This window comes from Diadema setosum, chromosome 17 (assembly GCF_964275005.1).
Source record: "Diadema setosum chromosome 17, eeDiaSeto1, whole genome shotgun sequence".
In the NCBI taxonomy this organism is placed as follows: domain Eukaryota; kingdom Metazoa; phylum Echinodermata; class Echinoidea; order Diadematoida; family Diadematidae; genus Diadema; species Diadema setosum.
In genome coordinates this window covers 7,775,531-7,792,646 of record NC_092701.1, presented here as the reverse complement: position 1 = coordinate 7,792,646, position 17,116 = coordinate 7,775,531, and the positions used below count along the sequence as shown (strand labels likewise).

The window sequence follows — 17,116 nt, the reverse complement described above, 5'->3', positions numbered from 1 at the left end:
CACTGTAGCTTGATCAATGAGATTTTGTCTCAAACCACCATAATAATATTTCGAAATTCCCGAAATGCCACTCAGCCCTCGGGGAATCACAACGTTAAAAGGAAATTTCGGCTTTCTAGGAACCTTCCCTGGGCATACGCCTCTTTAGCCAGTAGACATCAATTCTGAGAATACTCGCTCAGCATCAGCTGGATAAAAATTCAAGGAGCAGACGCCAACTACTAGTACACTGGACTACTAGATAAAAATACTGCTACTTCAGTCATAATATCATAGGTGGCGCTGCATACGCAACCCGGTGAACGCCGTGAACCCGTCATGGAGCTTGCTGAGAGTTATGTGAGTTGTTAACGGAAATAATCTTTGGCCTATCATGTATAGTGCCAATTATAATTGTATAATCAGCATGTGATTTTTAAGAGTCTACAATCTACTTAGATAATTTGGTGAATCATATGATCTGGGAATAAGCTCTGGTGTCCTATCGTAAAAGTGCAATGTGTGTCAGCGGGATCACGCTTTGTCAGTCCCATACGTTCATTATTGTGTAAGCACGGATAGTCGACACCCTGCCCTGCATAGCTGCGCTGCCCTGGCACTCAAGTGGCAGTATAAATATTACTGAATATCATGAATATGATGGCAGGTAACAGCACAGGCAACCCTAACCCTGGGGCGCTCCTTGTACACAGTTATACTGTAGGAGCTTCGCGTTCAGGCTGGTCGCAGTTATGGCGACCCCACTACCAGGTGACTACATACCACGGCACCAGTGTCACCATTGCCCAGCCACTGCCAGCCGTATGCACGACATGCCAACATTCAACAACAACACAACAGTAATTTTACCACTACTTTTTTAGCTACAGCAACACATTTTGCAGTAGCCAGTGGAAGGACTCTAACCCTAAATATGCTGTTATTTTCGCTAAAGATATTTTCACGAATGAGGAGGTCAGGGACATTTTTGTGAGATGTTGTTTTTCACGAATTGACACAGAGACCTTCATATTCAAATCATAAGCACACAGTATTACTTTAGCAGATGGTGACATTTTTGTGCATTGTTAAATTTGTGGTCCAACTGTGATTCACAAAGTTCACAAAAATTAAACCCTCACGAAAATAACAGTTTATACATTACTCACTCCTGAGTGATACACACCATTAAGATGCCATTAAAATAAAAACAACAATGTCAATAACTTGTACTGTCATTACAATGGTCTTGTGGATGGTCAAGTTGATTCATTTTGAAGTTGTATAGAAGATTCTTATTTGTGATGGGTATTGTGTTACTGATTCATTTCTACTTGGTAGGATATCATGCCGTTAGGGGCAAATGATCTTTTGAAGATGAGGGAAAAATATGTTCGTCAAATAAGTAATGAAAGACAGTTTCATTGGCATTGTATCTATGAATCATTGCAGATCAAATATGATGGTATTTTGTGATGTAGTCCTTTGTGCAAAATAGTACTTAACACTTTTTTAGGACATCATGGCTAGTGAAAGCTCCTAACAGCCCAACTTTTAACTACTACTTACAACCTCACACTAGTCAACAGATATTTTGCCCTTTTGGGGTTATCTGTCTTATGCTGTAAGCCAATAGATATTTGTCAGAGTTGACAAGTTGCCCAGGTGAAAAGATTTTTGTGTGTTCCAGCTCTGTTTGTTCTTCTGGCTATTAAATGCAAACAAACTCCAGAGCTTGGATATCAGGTTGCAAGCTCAATGTGGCTAGCAGTTTGTTAAAAGCGGGCCCCCAAATGAAAGTTGAGATGTCTTGCCCGATCCACTGACTAAAATTGCCACACTTGTTTCACTGCTGTAACACATGAGTTTGTATCATGCAATATCCATAGCACCAGCACTGTTCGTGTGGTAGAATGCAATTATCTGTACTCATCAAACTTTGCATCATTGATGCAGCTGAAGGATAAGTCGTCATGGCAACCGGAGCTGTTCCTAGGTACTCTCCGGGAGCTGGTGGACAAGGAGGGGACAAAGGAGGTCCTGGACATACTCAGGACAGACAAATACAAGGTGAGGATATAAAGTGGGGCTGTAGGGAAAAACATCCTAGAGGAATAGATCTAGTGAGCATGATACTTTTGTGTGAGACCCTACATATCAGTATAGATTTTCTTTGATCCCCATTTCAACCTAAGAAATAATATTCAAAAGCAAGTTTATAAAATAATAGTTGAGTGACATTTGTGGATGATTTTTATGTGGAATACATGCATTTCATTTTTTTGTTTGTTTCTTTTTTTTCAGGGAGGGGGGGGGGAGGAGTTATTTATTGAAATGTTGTGCAGGGTTATGTAGCCTCTTCATTAAAGAGCCATCACTAATATAATGTATTGTGCTAACTCAAGTTAAAGCATGTTTTCTTTCATTACACTAAGTGGATGTGAGGTTGATCAAGGTTAGTTTGCAAAGCCAATGTACTTTCTACTATAATACCATGGCATAAAAATTCTCATTTTGTTATATGACTGTGGCAAAGTCCTGGCAATCGATTACCAGACTCAATAACATATTAAATGAATGGTTTTTGCTTTGATCCTCAGCCAATGGTAGAGTCGATTGCGTGGGACATCTTGCCCATTGTGACGCCGCACATCAGCAATGCCGAGGAGAATAATGAGGTGTTCAAAGACTGTGCCGATATTCTGAATGTCTTAGCTGAGGTGAGCATATGAGAATGAAAGGATCAAAAGAAAGCATTCACATTATGCAGGTGTGTTGCCTAAGGCAAGTAAACTCACAGTAGGGTGAGTTAAGTAAAAATGGACACTTGATTGGGGGAAAGTATGCAGCCTATGTGCCTATGAGGGCAAGTGGAAAAATATGTGACCCGCCACAACAAAAGGATCCAAAAGTCACTGACGGCAAAGCCGATAAAATCGAGATTGAAGTCAGATCATCAAAATCGGTCAAAGCCATCAAATTTCTGTTTTGGATATAATTTTAAAGTCTCATGTTTCGTCTGTCATCTGCTGAAATTTTGAAGCTAAATGATCAAAGGAAAGGCGATAAACTAGTGTTTTTCCGACGTGATTTTCCGACTTTCAGTGGAACAGAAACGTGTCCAGAGATTTGGATTTTGGACCACAGACAGACTCCGCCCCTAGCAACGAGGGAGTAATCTGGTTTGTTAGTGTGTTGCATCCTGGTTACTGGTTGGTCGTGCATAGACTGCTGGCGCTAAGCTTGAATGAACATCGTGGAGGTTACTAGGAACATACCTTCTATCGTCATGCGGTGAAAACTGTCATACCTCCCCTTGATCACAATTGCGTCGGAAGGAAAACTTTGAAGGTGGTTTTCTTGAAACACTGATTTCACATACCACTTAACATGCTCTCATAAAATCATTGATATCTCCGCAACCAAGTAATTTTAAGAGTTGTATTACATATGAAATTAAAGTGGAAGAGTAAGGGAATAATGATATGTCATTTTCAGAAAATCGACCTCCCCCGGTTTTTGGATCCTATTGTTGTAGTGGGTCACGCATGTTTTTGTTATAACCTGCAGCCCCTTGAGCCACATCCCCAGGATTTGTCAGTACCTATGACTGAGATTTTAGGGTTGTGTTATTACCTTCTCCAAGGAAGGAGGTTATGTTTTCATTGGCGTAGGTGTGTTTGTCTGTTTGTTTGTTTGTTTGCAAAAAAACTCCCAAAGTTATGAACGGATTTGAATGAAACTTGCAGGAAAAGTTGATAATGACACAAGGAATAGATGATTTAATTTTGGTAGTGATCCAGGAATTTTTATGGATTTTTGACAGATTTTTTATCTTTGTCAGATGGGGTCAGTGAACATGGGAGCTCAAGCTGTATGTATTTTAGGTTTGCTCTAAAGCGCATGCTCTGCTCGGGCCAGGTGAGGCGCTGCGTAGCTGGAAGCTGATGAGGTAAACAAAAGGCTTCTTTCTTGGGAAAATTGAACGATTTTCAGCATGCGTGTATGATTTTGTTGTCTCGAGAAACTTCTTTCCTTTGTTCAAATTTTTAGAAACAATAGCAAAAAAAAAAACAACAAAAACCTAAAGGTCAAATCTGAACAGCAACAAACATTTAATAGCAAACTAAACAGAGCAGCTGAGAGGAAAACAGACAAACCATGTTATGAGGCATTTCCATAACTCTTTTACATCATCAAATGCCATATGATATTTTGCACACTTCCTCTCTTTTGATGTCACTTTGTGTGCCCTAGTATTACATTTTCTGTGTATATTGATCAGAGTGCAATAATGTGTGCATCGCAGATGTGTACATTCAAGTACAAATTTGAATGTGTGTTATTTGTGCTTACCTAAAACTTAAATGCAACTGATGGTTGATGATTTATGTTCTGTCTTAACAATGTATTTAGGTATGTACACCCTCCATTTTCATATTTAAAAAGGTTGGGAAGCCTAAAGAAATGATCCTTGGATTCCTTGAGCAACTTGACCGTTTCTTAGATGACACTTCTTACCGCACCCTCCTAAAGCCCATTACAACAGGTTAGTCAAAATTTCTTACTTCATGCAGTAGATGTATTCACCAAAAAAACTCAAATTACAACACACTATCCTCCCTGTGGTGACTAGCAAAAAACTCTTGCTTACTCCAAGAGACATTGACTAGAATTTGTTATCAGGACCTTATGAAGTGTAAAATGTACAATTGCATGATAAATTACTTGTTGCCTAAAGTTGCTGCTTTCTCTAACCCAACAAAGATTTTTCTACCGAGTACAATCTATGGTAGATAGGAATAAATGGTATGTATTTAGTATTTGGGGGAAGAGTTGTCAGAGATGAGGTTTAAAGACTGATCCAGTTTGTACAATCAGCCAGAAGAATACTGTATACGCCGAATATTTCGCGAGGTTTTTATTTTTGTGAATTTCGCGAGTTAGGTGCTATTCGCGAAATTAAAGACACGCGAAAATATTGACTCTTATCCCGATGTGAATGTGACATACGCCTGTACACTTCTGCGTTCAGTACAGGATTCCACAATCGTGAATTTAACCACTTGTGAAATCGTTGGGAATTCCCGATTCGCGAAAATTTAGACTCGCGAAATATATGGCGTATACAGTATCAAAATGTATCTTACCTATAACAGGATGCTGACATAAATGTTGATGTAAGAGTTCTCCACTAAAACTGCAATATAAACTCAGATCAATTATCGAGTGTAACTTTCTAGTGGGTGTGAATGAGCAATGATTTGCTAGTGCAAAATTACACATCATACCTTGAAATTCGTTTGGAGTCCCTTTATTTCTTTTTTCCCCATCATTTCAAAACAGATACATTTTTTTTCTTTTAATTGTTGTGAGAATGTAAGTGCTCCTTGTTCAGATTTGAACTCATTAAACTGATTTGTGTTCTATTCTTCCATCTTGATTAGTGTTGATGCGATTTGGCCTGACAAAGAGTTACCATCTCAACCAGACATTTGTATTGCTGCATACACACATCCAGACAATCAAGGTAATCAAAAGTGTAAACTATGTAATCTCAAATTAACATTTTTAAAAAGAATTAACATATTATAGCTTTAAAGAGTTTCTTTTTTTTCTAGGGGAAAATTGTTATTTCTGTGTAGTTTGATGGCAGTTTTGATTCTGTAGCTTTGTCTGATCCAATTAATTTGCATAGATTATGGAAAAGGTTCTTTTTCTAAAGACATTTGTGATCTTGAGTAATTGCATTTCTGTCAAGTGGTTTCAATTGATAATCACCTTGGGAGTAGACATGTTCTTTTTTCTAAGATCTTGCTCTGTGTTAATTCAAAATAGCTTTTCTATCAGTAATCATAACACAGATGGCTTGGGGTCTGGCACTCAAATGCACTATGATATAATCAAAGCTGTAACTGATATGGAAAAAAGCATTGAACCTATGAGACTCTCAAACATATTGAACCTATACGACTTGTAACACGAAAATACTAAAATGCATCATAGAATTTGATAGTCTTGCTCTCTTAGTGCCAAGATTCTGTGTACATTTTTGTGAATTTCAACATCAATCCATAATGTGCCAGGCACGTTGTTAACGCATTCACTGTGGGAGCCTGGTGGCCTGTGTATTAAAACTGGACGGGTTACAGAATTCAGTATTGAACTGGTTAAAGACATAATTTACCATTTGCAGATGATTTAGAAACCCAGCATTAGTGCTTTGAAATAATTCTAAAATGTGAGTTAGGGACAGAAACAACCACTGTAAAAACTTGAATCCGTATAATTGATGTTAAGTATTGTTAAATACACAAAATGTGAACAATAGTTATAATAAGAATGCTTCCCGACTAAACCGTCTACAGTTACGGTTTATTGAGAAAAATACTGATATATCCTTATATTTTAGGCTTTATTGCAAAAATTGTGGTAGGATGTTTTGTGATGCAACAGACCTATACATGCTCATCAAATGTGATATCTTGAACATTTTTTAAATCACTGTTCCCAAAGGTAAACTTGACCTTTAATACCGCCAAACTTCTTTTGTCAGCATTCAGTAATCCATCCAAACTTGGTCCGGTTGTGGATTAGCGATCCCACTCAGGTGTAGCAGTATGCCTCAGTCCAACAGGAAGGCCATGGTGACACAATAGGGATTAGGAGGATTAGGTAATCTCTATTCATTGACAATTAGTTTCCAGTCAGCTGTACCCATTGGCAAAGAAAGCTGTCCAATGTGTTTGTTAATCGGCAAACAAAGCACAGTAAGGGTTTGACCAAAAGATAGGTCTGTATCTTGTCATCCTGGGATGTGTTCCACAGCGTATCTGGGCAATTACCTCCAGAGGGCAATTACCTCCCCCCCCCCCCCCCCCCCCCCCCCCCCGGCTAAATTCTGGTTAGTGGTAAGGTTAGAGTAGAGATTAGGGTTTTGGTTAGGGTTAATATTAGGTTCAGGATTAGGATTAGGGCCAGTGGAAGGGTCCGGGGTAATTGCCCTAGACATGTTCCACGGAGACTACATGTATGTCTGGCTTCACAGAATCCCCTCGTATACAAAGAGAGCCATAAAAAAAATTGTAAAAAAAAAAAAACTCCTCCAGTCAGATGGATTTCCCTGTGTAAGTAAGAGCTGGTAGGTTTTAAGAATGAATTATAAAATCTTGCATGTCTGTATGATGGTCTTTCAAAGTTTCCATCAAGTCTAGGAATGGATGAAAACCAGAGACGCCTCCTGCTGGAAGACCCGGCGATTCTGAGGCTCGGCAGCAGCACAATGGCTGTGCTGGATTTTCTGGCTCCGTTTGTCTTTGAGGTGGAGCAGATGTTGTACGGCAAAGTCAGGAAGCTTACTACACTCGTGAGTTTCACTGCGCTTTTATGTCCAATGCAATGATGTGGAAACATTAAACATTGATTCCCTATGATATTCTGCAATCTATTCTTTGTAGGAGACCCACCTGTTCTTATAGAGTATCAAAGTGTGATATCATAGCCAATCATCACCATGGAAACCATTTCTTGACAACCTCATCTTGCCCAAGTGTTTATGGGCACACCTGGTTCCAACCCAAGCTATAACAAAACACTATGACATCACTTCAGTTCCCTATACTACAGGTGTTGAGTTAACTTACACATTGAGAAATTTATTTGCCAGGTTAATGTACACTCACATATGGCAAAGTGGTTCTTGCATCCTCTTTAGTGACAATTATTTTTCCTTTAATTATCAACATTTTGTTGTAATGTGCAAAGTACTGTACAAAGTGTGATTGCTACAAATATCAAGCACATTGCATTCTCTCTGTGACCTCTCTCTTTTGGCAGATCAATGATTTTGAGGATTTTTTAATTTCCCACATCTTCTGATATTTCACAGGAGAAAACGGAGATGGAAAACTGCAAAGTGGAAATAACAAAGCTGTAAGTATGCCTTCAATTGTCTCTCTGTAGAGGGAGAGTATTTATGTACATATACCTTGTTTTTTCAATTTATAGAGTGTAGACACAGAGAGCTCTGACTTAGGAAGAGATTTGCAAATGATGATATATGCCCTTCTTTTATGTATCTTTGTGTGTTTGTCAGTAGGGGTGCTTTGTGGGTGTTGCGCTTTTAAATGTGAATATAGTGGATCTATTCTTAAGCCTGAAATTCAACGAACTTTAATGTAGAGAAAGGGTTGAATAAGAACTTTAGAATATATCATACTCAATATCATGAAATTCTGCTTTTGTAAAAGTCATTGACTTGCTAAAACCCTTTTACTACCTTCTCTAAAATCTCCAGCGTGCTGAGAATCTTGGACTACCCTCTGGCCAGAACTGACCTGGTGTGGACTGAGATGGAGGAGGACACGAATGCACCCAGGCACAAGTCTGACTTCAGACTCTGTGCGGAGCAAGCTCTGGTAAAGCACTATATTATGCAATGCTACGTGATTCTTGTGTTTGCAGGGGACGATTTCCTTAAAGACAAATATTGAAATTGAATGACATGAGCGATGTATGAGCAACAGATCATGGAAAATGTTTGCGCAGCAGAATTTTGCAAGTGCTGCAAGGAATATGACCGTTTGAATTTAAATAGTTCACCCAACGAGGACTTCCTGTATTTGTGTCAAAGTAGCAGAAAGATAATGCAACTAAGACGGCCCTCCTGCAAGACACTTTGCGACCCACTGGTTGAGAAGCACTGCTCTAAAGGTTCTTGGCGTGGAGGGTTTATCAAAAATGATAAGTCACGAGCAGATGTGGCTAAATTTCAGTTTCTCTCAAGTATTACTGATCATAAGCCTCTCTTTACCACCGGTAATGCTGTCACTCCCACAAACAGACCTACCTGGCCAGGATGCGGTTCAGCTTCACCCGTCTCCTTCACTATGGCAACGAGTTCAAGCTTCCCGTCGCCCCTTCTCCAGAGGAGGACGAGCTGGGGGAAGAAGACCGGGGTCCAGGGGATATAGGGGGGATGCCCCCCATGGGGATCGGCTGCTTCTTGTATCTAGTCATGGCTGAGGAATTACAAAGCGATCGTCTGCCTTCAATATACAGGTTGGTGCACATTGTTTATTTCGCTCCGGAAATGGTTTCTTGGTGTATGATGCATGTTTGGCATGTTGCATTAATGACACTGCCATGCAATGGTTTTGACGATACCAATCTTTCCTTCCCATTTGTTCTTTTGTCTGTCCATTTTGACCATCTATCAGCTGGTGTGTGTTAATTTCTTGTCGCAAGAATTTGTCACCATGGAATTTGATATGATTCTGTCAAAGTGCCGCGACCTGTGATAATGCAACACTAAAGTATGATTACTTTGGTATGATGTTTGTGCATGTTGGTGTGCAAGATTCATGTGTGTAATGATGCAGACTCAGCTATAAAAAAAGACAGAACAGCAACAAAAGAAAAAAAAAAATAGAAAACACAGGAAGAGAATGCATTTTAGGAATACCGATACTCCGTAGCTAATGGAGATGAGGTACCTCGTAGGTTTCCAGTGTATCCCCATTGGGACCATGGGGACTTTACAGATAAAGATAAGGAATACTCATACAGTTACAATTAACAGTACTCCATGCCCTATTTCTTTTTTTTGGGGGGGGGGGGGAGGGGTTCACTTCTCATTTTACTCTGTTTCTTTTTAAAATTGCTTAGATTACTCGGTATACCAAATTATTCCATTACATCTCATCGAGTTATATGGGATTTCTGTGTCTTGTGAAAAACCACAAGTCAGAAATCATCAGCATCTACGCAGGGGTGCACATCATAAGTTCAACACCCATGAATCATACAGCCCACGTATCATGCAGCCAATGAGTTTGACACTAAGATAAGCCAACAAGGCCCACGAGGCAGACACATTAAACCCAGTGTTGTAATGTGAAACTCATGGGCTGTTTTGATGTTATGTTGAACTTGTGGGCCTTATTTGCCTAGTTTTGAACTCATGGGCTTTATGACTCATTGACCTTTTTTCAATGTCAAACTCATGGGCTCTATGACTCATGGGTGTCAGTCTCGTGGCATGACCCCATACACAGGGATGACAATTTTTTCTTCATCTTCATCAGGCCTGACTACCTCCTGGAGGTCATGAGTGTCTTCATCGCTGCTTTACTGAGGAAAGCTCAAGAGGAAGCTGTTTACAAGGGTCTGGTGAGTAGGGAGACTCGCATCATTCTCTTTACTAAGATTACTATCTCATGCTCTCATTAAAATCAGACATTTGCCAAAGCAGTGGTTTTAGCCTCCTGGAAATTTGCTGGTCATCCCGATATGCCCATAGTTCAGTATGAGATCAAATAACCTGATTATCTGAAATGGTGATGCTCCAGGTTCAGGGGAGATTTGTCCATGCTAAAAATGAATTTTTTATGTTATGTTTGAATAACAATGTACATGATTCACAAGGATTTGCAGGATACCTTTACTTACTAACCCTGTATCAGGGCAATCACTCCCTGAGGGCAATTATCCCCCCCCCCCCCCCCCCCCCCCCCCGGCTAACTACTGGTTAGTGACAAGGTTAAAGTACTGGGTAAAGATTAGGGTTAAGGGTAGTTTAGGGCTAGAGTTTGGGTTAGGGTTAGGATAAGGTTCAGGATTAGGATTAGGATTAGGATTAGGGTCAGGTGAAGGGTACGGGGTAATTGCCAGGGGGTAATTGCCCTAGACCCACTATCCCGTTGAAGATCTAGTCCCAAGTATACTCGGGCAGGTGTCTATGAGATATGCATGTCATAGCAATATCAGCTCATCTTCAACAGGTTAATTTAGCTGTTTTGTGGAAAGCGGTCATATTAACTCATTGAATATCTGAGAAAGAGTGGACAAATGATAAGTTAGACAAGAGCATTTGAATGAAGTTTTATCAAGCCACCCCCTGTCACATGACTACTGTCCTTCAAGTTGGTTCTCAAGTCATTAATACAAGGAATGCATTTTAATGCAGATTCATTAATTTCCTCATTGTTTCCAATAACCAAGAAGATATCATACTCAGTAGATGTTTACATGTGATAAATGGTCAACGTCATCCCATATTTGATGTGTGTCTTTTAACCCGTTCCTTCCGCAATTCTCTAAATACCGTCTATGTCCCCAAACGAGATTCTTTTTGCCCGTCCACAGAGAACGGACAGGTTGGTAATCCACCTGTGGGAAAGCAGTCATGCAGTGCATGCATCCTCTCCCCACGGTCAACTACATGTGCCCTTGAACAATAGAAGTATCGATCGGGTGCGATGTATGAATAGAGCGTGCACTGATGGGCTCACAGACTCTTTTGTTCTACACAAATCAGGCACCAGAATGCGATGACTGGGGTCAGCAAACATAGATATCTACTGTGATCAGCTTTGATCGCTAATGTCCATGTTCATACGAGTTTTGTAGCAGAGCAAGGGCAAACTAAATCAGAACAAATGTAAAAATACTGTGATATATGAATTCTTCCAACAGAAAGAGAACAAGTGCTGATAGAAAAAACTCTAATCTTTTTATCAAACCCATTTTTGGGAACTTTATAACACAAAGAAGCATGAATTTAGGCCACGAAAGCCACTCTTGTCTTCATCTTGGGAACCTGGTATACCAGGTATGCCAGGTTCCTGTATATCAGTTGCTCCCACGGGAGCCTGGTATACCAGGTTCCCGTAAGGAACGGGTGAATAGATGAGTAGATAATATCTTTGTTGTTGTTTTTTCTTCATTTTTTGCATTGACTGTCCTACTGTGCAGAGGTTATTATCACTGTTAGTGGAAGGCATTGAGGATGGATCCCTGCATCACAGTCTCCTTGGCAACACATTCTACGAGGACCTCCCACAGATGCTGTCTGTCGTCATGGTGATGAGTCCTCTGAATTTTATTGTGAGTGTCATTATTCTTTACTTACCTGTCTAAATGGCATGCTGTCTATCATGTAAAAAGGGAACATGGTGAAGTTAGCAATGATAAGTTTAATTTTGAACAACACTGGTACGTATGCACATGAAATAGATTGAGGAAAAGTATCAATATAGCAGAGGGTTTTTTTTGTTTCCATTTAATCCTTTGTTTATGGAAGTACATATACCATGTATTGGCTTCAGGTGCAACTTATTGTATTAGAGGGTCGCATGGTATTAGAGCATCAGCAAAAGATTGAAACAAGTAACAAATGGGACTCGTGGGAGGATAAAATAAATAATGGAATCAGTCATTTGTACAATATCATCCACCTCAATCAACACGCATAGATAATGACATATTGCAGAAATGTGGAACTCTATACTTTGTGCTTCTGTAAAGCAGTGGTGAGTTAGCATGACTACGGTATGCTATGGGTTAATGCTTGAAGGAAATTTAATGTAGAACTCTTTCTTATCTGTGTCAGAGGCAAGCAGCTTTCAAAGTGTTCCCAGTCTACATCCACAAGTTTGACTGGAAGGGTCGCTATCGGTTACTGAGGATACTTCTGAAGAACACGGTCCACTCGGGCGTCTGCGGATTTGTCATTGGAAAGGTCAAAGACTATTTCATCCACAGCTCACAGGTAAATTGACGATTGATTTCTGTCCATTTTTTAATTACCTCAAGGAAAAGCAGAAAGATTACACTTGAGCTTCATCTGTTACTCGGGATGCCAGATTAAGTAGTATCTTTGTCCAATTTTCTAATGCCTTGTTGATCAGATTATGATTCTCCTATTTGTCCTTAGTGCAAGACATAAGTATGACTTTGAAATTGATTGTCATTTCTATTATTTGCATGGCAAGGTGCAAAAAAAATGACTTTATGGCACCGCCAATTTGGTTTGTTTCTTTCAGCGCTATTTGTTTGTTTGGTTTTTTGAACCGAATGTGAACACCAATTAATCTGTGATAAACAAACAAAACAAAATTTCATCCTTTTGTATGTTGACAATGTCTTTGACTGAACCGATTGTTCTCTAGATAATTATGCACTTAGCATACCTCCTCTTTATATTCTTATTTTCCATCAATATTTTTTGTTCTTTCCACTCACAGCACCATGACAACGACTGGTTTGTCGGTCAGAGACTTGCTGACCTCTACCCTTTGATTTTTGCTCTCCCCAATGGTGCTGAGAGTGACCTGCTTGAGAGCTCGGACAAGTGAGTGCTTGACCCCTTGACCCCTTGACCCATCATTACAGGATGGTGATTGTGATTGTGACAGTCTTGTAGGGAAATAAAAATGGTTTGCAGAGTTACCTGTTTACACCAGGCATGGATATAACCTCTTGCAGAGCTAATTAACCCGTTGAGGATGAGTCGCGAGTATACTCGGGCAGGGGTCTATGGGAAATGTGTGTTGTAGCAAAATCAGCCCGTCATCAATGGGTTAATGGTGTAACTGAAAAAAATTCTGACTTTATCTCAATATCCATGTAGTCATTCGATATTGGAGAGTTATGACAAAATTTCAAATATTGGATGATTCTGATATTTGAAGAAATGGATAACCATAACAAAATTGTCATTTAGTTTGAATTTCCAGATGAATATGTACCTTCTTCTACTGTTATACTTATTTTGTATAACACTTGAAAATGACAGAAACTGAAATCCAGATACCTGAGTGGAACTGACCCTGGGAAAATTGTCAGGCATATGCATTGGTGTTCATTCACTTTGAATAAACCGGATGAACGTCTGTCATTCACTCTTTACCTTGTATGTGCCCAGGCTCAGAGCTTAACTTGCCAAGCTTTTTCATTAGAACAAGTAAAGTAATCCCTCCAAACTTGACCTGCATTGTTTAGTTGGCAAGCTCAGTCAGGTGTAACAGTGTGCCTCAGTCAAACTAGGAAGGCCATGGTGACTCCAAGGAGATTAGGGGTATTAGGTTATTTCTATTCATTGACAATTACTAGTAGTTTCCAGACACCTGTGGCAATTAGCAAAGAAAGCACTGCAGTGTGTGTGCTAATAGGCGAACAAAGGGCAGTAGAGGGTTAAATATGCTTCATTATAGCTAGTTAACATTATGAAGAAGGCTGGAACCCAGCCCCACCACCCCCCCCCCCCCCCCCAATATTCCAGGGAGTCAGAGGGTCTGCATGTGCGTTCCCTGAATTTCCGGTAAATGGGTTCTTTTTGTGTGACAAAATCTGGCCCAAGAATTGTTTAAAAAAAAGGGGGGGGGTATCTGACTTGTCATGGGAGACTCATTTAAAGAAAGGGGTGCTCAGAAATTTAGGCAGTCCTTAGATAAGGGGTGCTTTCAAAGAGAGGGAACGAGCATACCCAACCCTAGTAAATGCTGAGTGGGGGGCCAGATGATGGAAAGTAAATTTCAACAGACATCTTTACATTTTAACCCATTGAGGACGAGTCCCGAGTATACTCGGACAAGTGTCTATGGGAAATGCATGTTGTAGCAAAATCATTCCGTCCTTGACGGGTTAATGACATCTCTTTTATCTCAGGGTGATGGCTGCTCTCAACTTCCTCCGCTTCCTACTCCTGAGGGACACGCCCACCTCCAACGAGTCCTGCATCTGGAGCCGCATTGATCAGATCAATGGGGGCTACCTCACCGACCTGCACACCGGTCTGGGTCTCTCCATGGCCCACTACCAATTCAAGATTGACTCCCTCATCAAGGAGAGCAAGACCAAAGGATCAGGTTAGTGACCGCTTGGACTCATGCTGGTCAAAGTCAGTGGTAAAACTCACCATACTAATTAGCCTGTGTTAAAGAGTTATATATTGAGAATTGCATCTTCTTCCTCTTTTTTCCGTCCAATTTTTCTCTTTCCTGACTGTAAATTTTGTTATTTGTGTAATGGGAATTAGTGGATAGTTTAAGAAGCTGTCTACAAAATTGTGTTTGTGTGTATCAGCGTCTTTGCGTTCTAGTACATAAATATGCACTCAAGTATGGTTTTCTATTTTGCCTTGAATGTGTGAATAGTTAATTTCTGGTATTGTAATTCCTGGTATTGTAGTTCCTTGCATGTTACGTAGTTGAATAATGTGGTAATGGAGTTATGTCAATATTTTACATGTTCTCTGTCTTAACCACATACCAAATCTTTGACAGCTCAGTGTTTAAACAGGTGACAAGAATAGTAGTAGTAAAATGGCTTTTTATGATGTATATCTTGACTATTTTGGGCAGCAGGAAAACCAAAAATGCAAACGAGCTTGAGCGTGGCAGGGCATCAGCTTCCAGTTATGCCTCCAACTCAACAAATGCATGTAAGTCTCAAGTTTGTTCATCTCTTTCACTTCAACTGATCTAGTACCAGGTGTAGGGGTAGTCACTCATTTTTATCAAGCATAGCTGCACATTTCCATCCAGTGATCCAAAATGCTTGCAATCACATCTAAACACTGATAAATCTAAACAGAATTGTATTGCGCTTGTTTTATGGAAATTACCATTCATGAATTAGAACAATAGCAGAAAACACTCAAAGTTTTATGATTTGAACTTTTGAAACAATTAATTTCAAATGAAATTCATTATCTGGTAGAAAATAAGTGTTGACATGACCAAAAGCATTAAAATGAAAAATGGTCATTGCAATGTGAAACACTTTATCTAATGAAGAATATGTGACTCTGAGACATTGCAGCAATAGTTTTTTGTGGTATTGAGTAGTAGTTAGAATGTCATTTGCTTACAGGTCAAATTAAAAAAATAAATAAAAATCTATCACTAAGTCATCTGGAGGTCCTTGTGTTTGTGCTTTTCTCAGTAACATGGTTACATCTGAATGATAATAGCAGGATCAATGGCCTACAGTATCAAAGATACATGGCTTTAGTACCAGCACTGGCTGTCAGGTGCGAGCTTGGTGGTCTAGTGGATAAGACGCCTGTCCAGTGATCATGAGGTCGTAGGTTCAAATGTTCCTCGAGTATGTCTTTTGTCATGGCTACTATTAAAACACTCATCAGTTCACTTCTTATTTACATCGATGTAGGGCAATTTGTCAGTCAATATCAAAGACATTCTGCAACTTCACTAAGTTTGTTGTTGTTGTTCAGCTTCTAATTTATTATTCCTCCCCCACTCAGGTTCTCAAGTCGGCCTGCTGCACATTTGAGCTGATGCAAAGCATTGTGGGACGTGTGAGAGACCTACTGGCAGCCAATGAGAGGTCGGCGCAGGAGCCCATGCAGGTTGAGGGAGACAGCGCCAGCTAACACTGCGACTTCCATCTTCCATCATGTGGACCCTATTAGATGTCGCCACGGTGGACTACTTATCTTTGGACTGCAATGTCGATGGTGATCGGGACACTTGTTAATCCATACGTGGACGGAGTATTGGTGGTAATAGCTGGCCTATCAGTGCTTCATCACAAGAAACCTGCATCAGTGCCGGTATAGACCGATTCGGGTTCGTTGAGGGCAGCAGACAATTTGTGGCACTGGGCGCAGCCATAAGCTCATTTTGAGGTGTCTTAGCCGACCCCCCCTCCTCTCCCCCACCCCACGGGCAACATGTTTATCGCGCACTTGTAACAAAGGTTCGTGCACTAAGCAAGCGTTCGCGCACTCGGTACGAGACGCTCATTGGCTAAAACAACCATGCATCAGTTTTTCATTCCGTGCGCTTGAGAAGGGTGGGGAGAGAGGAGGGGGGGTCGGCTGAGACACCGCAGTAATGGCGCTGCCCATGCCAAAAATACACATAGCGCGTCACAGAATCGGTCTATATTTTTTACTCTCCCTGCTGGTGCTAAGTTCATCGTCAATGGAGCATTCCAGTCGGAGACAGGCTACGGAGAAGTTTCAATCTTTGACCCGCCAAGGTTTCTTGATTCTGCAAGGGGGCTTCCTAGAAAATCACTGGTAACTTCTTTCTTCATGTCATGACAGAAGAAGAACATGAAAAGCTCCCTGATTTGGGAATGATCATCATCTACTGAGATGCATGTAACAGAGAAAGTATCTCCCATATTGCTTTCCCTGAATTTGATCCATGAATGTCAGAGACTCCAACCTCAAGCACCTTCTGATCTGGAGATTCTCCCGCCTGAAACCCGTAGCAAACGGGAGACTCCAACTTGATGTGCGCGAAGTTCCTTGCGGCCGGGGTCCAGCTATAGGGTTCTAGATGCTCTTTCGTGCTATCTAAGGCTTATTTTTCAACATGACACT

At 40.5% G+C, this 17,116-nt stretch overlaps 1 protein-coding gene across 1 annotated transcript; it reads left to right on the top strand.

Moving 5' to 3' along the window:
- The first annotated feature begins 318 nt into the window (after window positions 1-318).
- On the top strand, window positions 319-16,170 carry LOC140241140 (glomulin-like). The gene is made up of 16 exons (XM_072320901.1): window positions 319-339; window positions 1,936-2,049; window positions 2,580-2,699; window positions 4,429-4,528; window positions 5,427-5,509; window positions 7,178-7,345; window positions 7,868-7,911; window positions 8,276-8,396; window positions 8,822-9,039; window positions 10,065-10,149; window positions 11,734-11,865; window positions 12,371-12,529; window positions 13,005-13,111; window positions 14,428-14,627; window positions 15,126-15,202; window positions 16,028-16,170. Exons 1-16 carry the CDS (start codon window positions 319-321, stop codon window positions 16,154-16,156), a joined length of 1,878 nt encoding a protein of 625 aa, XP_072177002.1. The 3' UTR covers window positions 16,157-16,170.
- Window positions 16,171-17,116: the final 946 nt, after the last annotated feature.

Bases quoted from the DNA above. Each gene is read 5' to 3' on its own strand.
- LOC140241140 (XM_072320901.1), top strand. From the start codon at position 319: ATGGAGCTTGCTGAGAGTTAT. The intron at 7,912-8,275 runs GTAAGTATGCCT...TAAAATCTCCAG, and splicing joins AAAGTGGAAATAACAAAGCT to CGTGCTGAGAATCTTGGACT. The intron at 9,040-10,064 runs GTTGGTGCACAT...CATCTTCATCAG, and splicing joins CGTCTGCCTTCAATATACAG to GCCTGACTACCTCCTGGAGG.